Source organism: Peromyscus californicus, unplaced genomic scaffold (genome assembly GCF_007827085.1).
Source record: "Peromyscus californicus insignis strain IS unplaced genomic scaffold, ASM782708v3 Scaffold_4__1_contigs__length_199733344, whole genome shotgun sequence".
NCBI classification, from domain to species: Eukaryota; Metazoa; Chordata; class Mammalia; order Rodentia; family Cricetidae; genus Peromyscus; species Peromyscus californicus.
Window position 1 is genome coordinate 188,700,132 of NW_026294562.1, and position 11,202 is coordinate 188,711,333.

At 39.7% G+C, this 11,202-nt stretch overlaps 1 protein-coding gene across 1 annotated transcript; it reads left to right on the forward strand.

Annotated features, from left to right (window-relative positions):
* Positions 1-421: 421 nt before the first annotated feature.
* Positions 422-4,658, forward strand: LOC128124539 (vomeronasal type-1 receptor 4-like; the record flags this gene model as incomplete). Its single annotated transcript, XM_052760944.1, has 2 exons — positions 422-1,329; positions 4,631-4,658. Coding segments are annotated over exons 1-2 (936 nt in total), but the record flags the coding sequence as incomplete, so codon positions are not given.
* Positions 4,659-11,202: the final 6,544 nt, after the last annotated feature.

Consider the following 11,202-nt stretch of genomic DNA (forward strand, 5'->3'; position numbering starts at 1 on the left):
TTTTGCGGTCATTATTGAAGTTGTCTTCTTATATACAAAGACTAGCAAATATCAGTATTTACTGGAATTATATTTGTTTTGTTTATATGGGCTGTCACTTTTCATTGTTTCTTACAGACCAACATCATATTGTCCCCAATGCCGCATATTTTATGAAAATTAATGAACATTCTTCTATAAAAAACATGCATTCTGAGGAACTGAGCAATCCTAGAGTAACATATATGCAAAGTAACTACTATCAACATTTTGGGATGAGGTCTTTTTATGTGATATATGTTGAACATCAACTCCTGAGTTTAAAGGATCATCTATTTAAGCCTCTTAGTAGAAGTTCTTCTTCCACAAGTATTTCTTTTATTCATTTTGCTAAGAGAAATAACTTGTCCATAATCTAAAGGAAATTGTGCCACATCACATAATGAAATTCTGGAGCTGCATGTTCAGAATCATTTTCTTGTCACAAACTACACTTGGAATTCTTGGAAATTTCTCTATTATATTCTACTATCTAGTCCTTTACTACAAAGAATGTACATTAAAGCCGACAGATTTGATTCTCTTGAATCTAATGACAGCCAATGTCATGATCATTCTCTCTTCAGGAGTACCCCACACAATGACTCATTTTCTGTTGAGGCAACTATTGAATGATTTTGGATGTAGATTAATTTTATACATTCAAAGAACTGGCCGGAGTATGTCCATTGGAACCTCCTGCCTCTTGAGTGTCTTCCAGGCCATGACCATCAGTCCCAGGGAATCCTGTTGGAAGTATCTTAAAGTCAAAGCTGCCAAGTACACTGGCTGCTTCATTACGCTCCTTTGGGTCTTCTATGTATGTATGCATTTCATTTTCTTTATATACCCATTTATCAAAAGGAATAATAAAAGCAGGACAAGAACACTAGATGTTGGACAGTGCTCTATTGTAGTTCACAATGAAATTGGTGACTCACTCTTTGCAGCAATGGTGGTGTTCCCTGAAGTCCTTTTTTCTTTGCTCATCACCTGGACCAGCAGCTCCATGACTGTCTTTCTGTACAGACACAAGCAGAGGGTTCAACATATCCGAAGCACTCATGATTCAAGCAGAACTTCCCCTGAGTCCAGAGCCACCCAGAACATCTTTGCCCTGTTGTGTACCTTTCTGGCTTTTCATACTCTCTCCTCCATCTTACAAGGCTATACTGCTTTTTTGTATAATCACAACTGGTGGCTGGTGAACATCACTTGCCTTACTTCTCTGTGTTTTCCCTCTTTGGGGCCCTTTGTTCTTATGAACTATTACTCCCTTGTATCCAGATTCAGTTTGGCCAGGATGAGGAATAAACATTGTTCAATCTTATTTTAAGTATGTAAATGATATTTTGTGTGGATACAGGTTTTTGCTCATCCATTACCTTCAAAAAGTCAATACAGAAATTTAAGTAAGTAGCAGCTTGTTTTTTATTTTATTTTTTATTAAGAAATTTTTTATTCATTGTACACAACAGTTACAGGTCCCCCTCTTCCCTCCTCTGACCCCTCACCCTCCATTCCCTCCTACAAGAAGGTAAGGCCTCCTACAGGGAGTCAGCAGAACCTGGTACATTCAGTAGAGGCAGGTCCAAGCCCCTCCCCCTGCCTCAAGGTTGTGCAAGGTGTCCCACCATAAGTAGTGTGCTTCAAAAAGCCCACTTATGTACCAGGAATGGATACTATTTCTACTGCCTGGGGGCTCCTTAAGCAGATCAAGCTACACAACTGTCTCACTTATGCAGAGTACCTAGTCCAGTCCTGTGGAGGCTCCATGGCTGTTGATCTAAATATCATGAGTTCCCACTAGTTTGGTTTGGTTGTCTCTGCAGGGTTCCCCATCATAATTGTGATGCCCTGTGCTCATAAAATCCCTCTTCTCTCACTGGACTCCTGGAGTTCAGCCTGGTGTTTGGAGGTACATTTCTGCATCTGTTTCCATAAGTTACAAGCAAAAGGCTTGATGATAACAGTCAGGGTATTCATGGATCTGATTACTGAGGTAAGCCAGTTCAAGCTCCCTCTCCACTATTGCTAGTAGTCTAAGCTGGGGTCATTCTTGTGGATTCCTAAATGAGTATGAGAGTTTTGTCAGCTGGCTAAATTAGCAGCCTACATGAGCTGATCATCTTGTTTGTGACCCATCATACTCTTCAACTTACAGTGTCTTCCTCTTTCCCATGTGATATGCAAATGAGCTAGCTAACTCACTGCCAATATAGTTACCTTTCTTGTGGATTTCATTCTATCAGGCATCTAGGATGCCTGGTGCTTTCACCGCAAGCTTGAAGGTCCTACTCTTAAGCTTCAAGGAAGACTGAAACATGGATGGCTGTGAACTTGTGTTTCAGAAATCTCTGCTCCAGTTACAGCTGTTTCAACCCACACCAGTACCAGAAACATTTTTCATAAATACCTGCCCAAATACTGTGCTCGCAGCCAATCCTGAGGCATTCTTGTTGAGCTGATCTAATCCTATAGTAACACTGATTAACAAACTCTCAGAAAAAGAGCACCCCCAGGCAGTTAGCTAATAAAAATATGCCATTTATATTCTTTGTAACTTGTAAAGACTTTATTTGTAATGGAGATACTGAATTTTGTTTACTTCTTTTCTATTGAGAATTTTTACATTCATGTTCTGCAGTGAGATTGCTCTGTAATTTTTCCTTTTTGTTGTGTAATTAACTGGTTTTAGTAACTGAGAAATCCTGGATACATTAAAAGAATTCATAAAATGTCTATCATTTTTGTCTTTTATTGAATTGAATAGTATTGGTGTTAGATCTTAGAGTACCAGGCAGAATTCTGCTGTAAATCCATTGTAATAAAAATTCTTTTTAGCTGAAATATTTTTAAAATCACTGCTTTCATCTTTGTTATAAATTAGGTTATTGTAATTTTGTCATTTTTATGCAATTTACATGTTATGTCCCATTGACTTCATTGGTTTTATGCCAATGACAAACTATCTTTATCACTATAGCTCTTTAATGTAATTTGAGGTCATGTGTTGTGATTTTGCAGCTGTGTTCTTACCCCTTAGGATTGTCTTAGTTATTTGTGCTGTTTTGTGGCTTCATACTATTTCTGATTGTTTATTCCCTACCTGTGAAGTATGACACCAGAATTTTGATAGAAAATGCATTAAATCCGTAGCAAAATATTTTCTCTCAAAAAGCTTCCTTGTATTGAAAATGGATTATTTTTTGTCGCATAATTTCTTGTGATTATGATTTTTCCCTCCCTGATTCCCCCACTTCTCCCTCACTTCCCATCCCATCTAGATTCACTTCCTTTCTGTCTCTCATTTGAAAAAAGCAGGCTTCTAGGGGATAATAATAAAATATAATAGCATAAAACAAAAAAATTACATATTGGAGTTCAGTAGGATGTCAAATAGAAGAAAAACAGTCAAAGTGAAGGTACAAGAATATTAGACCCACTTGTTCCTACACTCAGGAATCCCACAAAATTAACAAACTAAAGGCTATAAAATATACTCAGATGCCAGGTGCAGACCCATGCCATTCAAATATATTCTCCACATATCTCTGTGATTTCATATGAGCTATTTTCTTTTTATTATTAAGAAATTTTCTATACATTTTACATACCAACCACGGATTCCCCTGTCCTAATTCATACCACCCTCCTCAGGCTCCCCCCAACACACCCCCAATTCCCACCTCCTCCAAGGCAAAGTCTCCCATGGGGAATCAGCAGAGCCTGATACACTCTGCTGAGGCAGGTCCAAGGCCTTCATCCCTGCACCAAGGCTGTGGAAAGTATCTCACCATAGACACTACGTTCCAAAAACTCAGCTCATGTACTAGGGAGAGGTCCCGATCTCACTGCCTAGGGGCCCCCTATACAGTTCAAGCTAAACAACTGTCATGCTTATCAGGAGGGCCTAGTCCAGTACCATGGGGGCTCCTCAGCTATTGGTCCACAGTTCATGCATTTCCATAGCTTGGTTTGTTGTCTCTGTATTTTTTCCAAACATGGTCTCAATATCCCTTGCTCATAGAATCCCTCCTCTCTCTCATTGATTGGACTCCTGGAGCTCAGCCTGGGACCCAGCCACGGATCTCTGTGTCTGCTTCCATCAGTCACTTGATGAGAGTTCTATGACGACAGTTAGGGTATTCAGCCATCCAGTCACCAGAGTATGCTAGGTCAGGAATCCTCTTGACTGTTGCTAGTAGTCTATGGTGGAGTCATCCTTGTGGATTCCTGGGAACCTCCCTAGCACTCTGCTTCTCCCTACTCCCATGGTGTCTTCATTAATCATGCTATCTCTTTCCTTGTTCTCCCACTCTGTTCCCATTCCAGCTAGAACCTCCTGCTCCACTAAGCTCTCATCCCCCATCGCTTGACTTTCATTACCTGACTCACACCCAGTTTGTTCATAAGTCTCATCCATTTCTCCATCACTGGGCAATCCATGCATCCTTCCTAGGGTCCTCCTTACTAGATAGTCTCCCTAAAACTATGGTTTGCAGTCTGGTTATCCTTTGCTTTACATCTAGTATCCACTTGTGAATATGTACACACCATGTTGGTCTTTCTGAGTCTGGGTTACCTTACTCAGGATGATATTTTCTAGATCAATCCATTTGCCTGGAAACCTCATGATATCATTGTTTTTGTCTGCTGAGTAGTACTGCATTGTGTATATGTACCACATTTTTTTCATCCATCCTTCAATTGAGAGGAATCTAGGTTGTTTCCAGGTTCCAGAAATGAATTGCCATGAGTTCACTGTGCCGACTGATAACAGACCCTCAGGGCTTCCCAGCTTTGACCCCAAAAGCTATCTGCACTTTGTATATACTTCCACCACAGTTTATGATACAAGATTTTAGGATCAATAAACAATTTATGTGTACGTCCTGAGGTTTGTGTGACTAATAGGAAAAGGTTGTTAACTAACTGACCACATCCAGAGAGAAATAGCTTTCTCACCATTTACCTCAGGAAAGGACTCCACAGATGGCTAGAGCAGCAGGGAGACACCCAGCCTATGCCTACAACAATAACAACAAAGAAGAGCCTCTTTTTGTGTTGTGAGACTATGCACAGGATAGAAAGTATATTTTTAGATCTGAAATGCTTTTCCTGCTAGCCAGCCTTCTGGCGAATGTGCTGATGCAAATCAGCACTGTTCACTTGCCCTTTGATTTACACAGGTTGTGTTGGTTACTCACAAGCAAGTCGCACTGCCTATTGATTGTTACAAGCTGCTTTCAGTTGCAGCCATACTCTCCCGAGCCAGGAAATGTATCCAGTGATTTTGCGTTTTGATGTTCACTAATGCTAGCCTATAGTATTAAGTTCACCTTATAAATGTAGGTTAGGATAGTGCATGACTTCTTTATCCCTCCCCTAAAGTTTAATCTTTTTCCTGTGTAACTCTTGTAGCTGACCCTTTAAGAAATAAGGTTACTTTCACAACCACAGCTGCTGCCCTCCAGAAATCAAAGCTGATAGGCAATTGCTACCTGTGACTCTTATTGTAGTTACAAGAATGTTTTGTGACCCTGAACAACAGCCTTGTAAAACCTTTTTACTGCAGAAGTTCACATACACACACACACACACACACACACACACACACACACACACACACACACACACACACATATACATGCCATGGAAAATTGAAGCGAGTAGTATAGTAAACCATGTTCTTCACATGTGAATTTGTTCCATACCCCTCTGATAGACAGGTCCTAAGTCCTTTTTCACTCCACTGTGGATCTTTTCTCTTAACCCTGTTTGTAACCAGGGAGCAGGACTCTACGGATTACAATAATATTTCTTCCTGTATTTTACAGTCTCCAAATACACAAAGAGGGATTCTATAAGGAAGTCGTTCTTCTCTATTCATTTACATTTTCATGATGATTTACTGACAATGTCATTGGAAATCTAAATTAATTTCAATGCCATTTCTGGGATAACCTCTCCTTTAAAAGTTCTTAGCGTCTGGAGACTATCCTCTCATAACTTGGTCCTCGAATTAGACCAGTCATTAGTTAGCCTTTTTCATAAGTTCTGAGCCACCATTGTCCCAGAGCATCTTATGGACAAGACAGGTAGTAGTAGGTTTTTGTGGCTGGGTTGGTGTCCCAGTACCAGCACTGTGACCCTAGCCTGGTTACAGATGATGACTGGTTCAGGCTCCATATGTTCCATTACAAGGAATCCTTGCTAGGATCACGCTCATAGGTTCCAGTAAGTTTACACTGCCCTGTTTCCATATTGCCCCTAAATGGCCACCTATTTTATTTGTCTCTTCCTATACTCTCCCCCTCTGTCTCCCCCTTCCAAAATTGATCTCCCCTATTCACATCCCCTACCTGCATACAGTATACTCACAAAATCTACTCTATTTTCTCTTCCCATGGAGATCCATATATCCCTCCCAGATACCTCCTTTTTTTCTAAAGCCTCTGGATCTGTGGATTGTACAGTAATTATACATTACTTAACAGCTAATATCTACTTATAAATGAGAACACACTGTGTTTGTCTTACTGGGTCTAGGTTGCCTAGCTCCACTCATCTGCCTTTCCAGCCATCTGTCTACAAATTTCATTATGTCATTTTGTCTAACAACTAAATAATATGGCACTGTGTAAATATACCATGTTTTCTTTATCCATTCTTCTGTTGAGGGGCATCTAGGTTGTTTTTACTTTCTGGTTATTAAGAATAAAGCCACTATTGCTGGATGGTGGTGGCACACACCTTTAATCCCAGCACTCAGGAGGCAAAAGCAGGTGGATCTCTGTGAGTTCAAGGCCAGTCTAGTCTACAAAGGACAAGCTCCAAAGCTACACAGAAAAACTCTGTCTCTAAAAACCAAAACATGAGAAAGAAGGAATAAAGCAACTACTAACATAGTAGAGCAAGTGTCTTTGTTTTAGGATGGGGCTTCTTTTGGGTATATGTCCAAAAGTGGTATAGCTGGATCTTGATGTAAGTAGATTCCCAATATTTTGAGGAACTAGCATACTGATTTCCATAGTGGCTGCACAAGTTCACAACCACCAGCAATAGAGGAGTGTTTCCCTTGGTCCCACATCTTGCCAGTGTGAGCTATCACTTGTTTCTTAGCCATTCTAGCATGTGTAAGAATGAATATCACAGTAGTTTTGATTTTTATTTCCCTGATGGTTAATGGTGTTGAACATTTATTTGTTTCTTAGTCTGTGAGATGCTTGTATTTAGAATTCTGCTGTGGGATGTTCTGTGTGTCAAATGTGTTGCTCTGATTGGTTGGAAATTAAAACAATGATTGGCTAGTAGCCAGGCAGGAAGGATAGGCGGGACAAACAGAGAGGAAAATTCTGGGAAGTGGAAGGCTGAGGAGAGAGACCTGCCAACCACCGTCATGACAAGCAAGATGTAAGGTACCAGTAAGCCACGAGCCATGTGGCTACTTATAGATTAATAGAAATGGGTTAATTTAAGATATAAGAACAGTTAGCAAGAAGCCTGAGCCATTAGGCCAAACAATTTAAATAATATAAGCGTCTGTGTATTTATTTTATAAGTGGGCTGTCGGACTGCCGGGGTTTGGTGGGAGCTGGAGAGAAGTTCTCCAGCTACAGAATTCTCTGTTTATATATGTCCATCATTTTTAATTTCATTATTTGTTTTGTTGATGTCTAGTTTCTTGAGTTCTTTATATATTTCGGACATAGCCCTATGTCAGATGGGCAGTTGATGAAAATATTTTCCCATTCTGTGGGCTGCCATTTTGTCCTATTAACAGTGTCCTTTGCCTTACAGATGCTTGTTTTAGTTCATGGCGTTGCACCTGTTAATTGTCCATCATAGTGCCCATGATATCTGTGTTCTGTTTAGGAAATTGTCTCCAATTGTGATACATTTAAAGCTGTTCCCTACTTTCTCTCCTATTAGGTTCCGTGTCTGATTTTATGTTGATGTCTTTGATCCACTGGTCTTGAATTTTGTGCAGGGTGATGAATATGGATCTATTTATGTTTTTGACATGTAGACATCCAGTTAGATTAACACCATTAGCTGAAGATGTTTTCCCCCAGCATATATCTTAGGCTTTTTATCAAAAACAATTTCGTAAAGTTTTTTTCTCTCATGCATTACATACCAAGAGCAATTTCTCCCCACTCCTCTCCTTGATGTTCTCCTCCCGCACCACCCCACTTTGTTGTTGTTATGTTTCATGGACTGTCCAGGTCAGTGTTTGTGGGACCCTGGGAGCATCTCTCTGATACGGAATTTTACTGCCTTCCAGTTATTTGCTGTGTTATTCCTTCACTGCTGCTGTCTGTGTACTTAATAAACTCACTTTTCAAAACCAAAATCTGACAATCATGTATCACTTCCATATAAAATTTGAACATATATGATGTCAACTATAAATTCAGATTTAAAAATGAGTTTTAGATTGATGAGTTAAACCTTTATAGTGACAATTATGTGCTGCTTGAAATCAAAGGGGGTGAAAGAAGAGATCAATCTTTAAGGAGCTGGGCTACTTGTTTGAGACTGAAGATACAGTTTCTGTGGAATGTGCTAGTAGCCAGGAGAACCTGAAAACACCAATGTGGCATTCTGTACCCTCTTGCTATGGGTTGGTTCATTTTTGTTCTCTTTGGAGTGGGTTAGAGTTTCAATTCAGTTAGTTTTGGGAAAATGTGGACAACACTAATAACAATTTAAAGGTAAAACATGTGAAGTTACTCCACCAGAGAGACTTTATAGCAAAGTAGTTGTCTTATTTGTTCTCTTTAAATTATGTATACTGATTTTCCTCAGATCAAACTCCAGAACATACCAGTTTGGTTTTGGGGGGGTGACAGAGCTTCATTATGTCACTGCAGCTGGACTCAAATCCCATTTTTCCCACTTCTCAGTCCTAACAAAAGGGACAACAAAGTCTGTGCTACCCATTTAACCATTTGTGAACAACCATTTGTTATTCATCTTAACTTAAACTAAAAATCCGATGTTTTCTTATGTAAATGCCTCCAGGACTTATTATTTGTGTGCACTTTCTAAATTTCAACTCTAAACATTTTCATTTGAATTTTTTTGTGAATCTTATCTTTAAAAATGTATTTGGATCCCATTTATAAGCTTTCCAGGATTTTGAATTATACTTCAGATTTAAGAAACACATTGTCTACTAAGTCTACATTCACTTCAGTGTACAACACTTGCACATCTTCCGTCCCATCTCTAGGACATTCTGACTTTTTTCATCCCTTTCATTTGCTCTCTAATGCTGACACTCAACCATCCTTGATTCTGCAATTTAGGATGCTGATCTAGGTAGAGACCTACACTGGTTAACTTTTGAACCAAAAGTGACAATGTTGACTAAAAATTTAGTCTCATAGAATCTCACCTAAGTCACTATAATCCACAGAGCCCCTTAATTAGCCCTGTTACTGTAATGTTCTTCATGGGAACAATGAGTTGTGATTCCTAATTCAAATGACACATTGTATTAGGAAGAAACTTGGGAGATTATCTGTATCAACTCTAAAGGTTCATATTGACAATGAGCTCACAGGACAGAACTTGGTAGAAGAAATGGAAAGAGGGATGCAGACAGCTCAGCTTTTAGAGCTCTCTGACTACACAAGCACCATGTGTTGTGTGACATGAACAAGTATAGCAGAGCCTAAAAACGGAGGTGTAGTGTCTGATGAGCAGAAAGGGGCAAAATGCCGGGAAAAGAAGCATGCTGTCATGGCTACACAGGCATTAGGTAGCCAGCTAGTGGTCTCTTCAAAGAGAGACAGATAAGATGTAAGGACAACAGGTGACATAGAAGAGCAGGAAGCTGCTCACTAGTGTGAGGATGCTTTTGTTGGCTCTGATCTCAGGAGATGACCTAGGATAAAGGCATCTGTGGATGTGTTGGACCCTCTGCTTATGTTTGAGCAGGATAAACACCATGTAGCCACTGGCCCACACCATTAGTCCCAGAAATATGATATCATTGGATGCCAATAGGATTGCAATAAGTGTATGGATTATTTTTTCAGAATTCATAATAACACAGTATCCAAATTCTTTTATCCCAGTAACATTTCTCCCATACTTTATGTCAGTTGTATACACAGGAATGCAGACATACACCAACAGCTGGAGGGCCCTGCACAGGCCCAGAGAAGGATCAATGGTCCTGGGGACTCTGATCTTGAGCTATGCCCACTTGGAATTACTGGGACTGATGGTGAGGCCTGAAAGACACTCAGCAGAGATGTGGAGCCAAGAGCCATTCCTCTGGCAACTCTATGAAAATATAAGGCAAGTTTACATGAAACATAATCTAGATAGTAAGTCTGACTAAAAGCAGCAATGGTCTGTGGGATTCCTCTGCAGACAACTATGAAGTTGGCCCAGGTTAGGTGTTTGACAATCAGGTGTGAGGGCTTCGCCTTGACTCCAGAGAAGTCAGCAATGATAAAACAAGAAATTAAGGCTGAGTTACCTAACAATCCCAGTGCAGTTTGGGACATGAAGAAGATTCCCAAAGCCCTGCACAACAAATCCAGAGGACATGTGTTATACAAGTTGGACCATGTTCTTCTTAGCTTGTCTCTTAATATACTGCATATACATTATCACCTTACATTTATAAATAATGTTAAAATATGTCTTTCAAGTAAGAAGTTTGCTAGGTCTCAATGAATTCCTATTGTTTGAATTACAGATAGTTAACTGGCACTTTGTGGTATAAGTCAAATTTTATATTGTCATTAATAGGTGTTAGCTATTTTCAATGTTTTTCAATTAATGGCTCTTTTAAAATACACAAGTTCACTGGTGAGAGGGTCCAGTAGAGCTGCTTGACAAGGCAAAAATAGAGTAGAGGGTGCCTGTAAGGTCACCCTATGCTCTCAGTCCCTGCTCCATGGAATGGAATATCTGTATAGAGTGAGTCCTTAATTTCATCACTCCTTATGTTGCAACAGTATCCCAAATCAGACTTTCTTGTCACTTTCCTTCTATTGTTTGTGATAAAAGGTTGCAAAAGTAATAAGAAATTTATCAATACCTATAAGACCTAGAGGAGGTAAATGGAGCAGCCAACATATGTTGCAGGGTTGACTTTATGATTCCTCCTACAGTCCCTGGGACTGCTGATCATGGCCTGGAAGACATTCAAGAGGC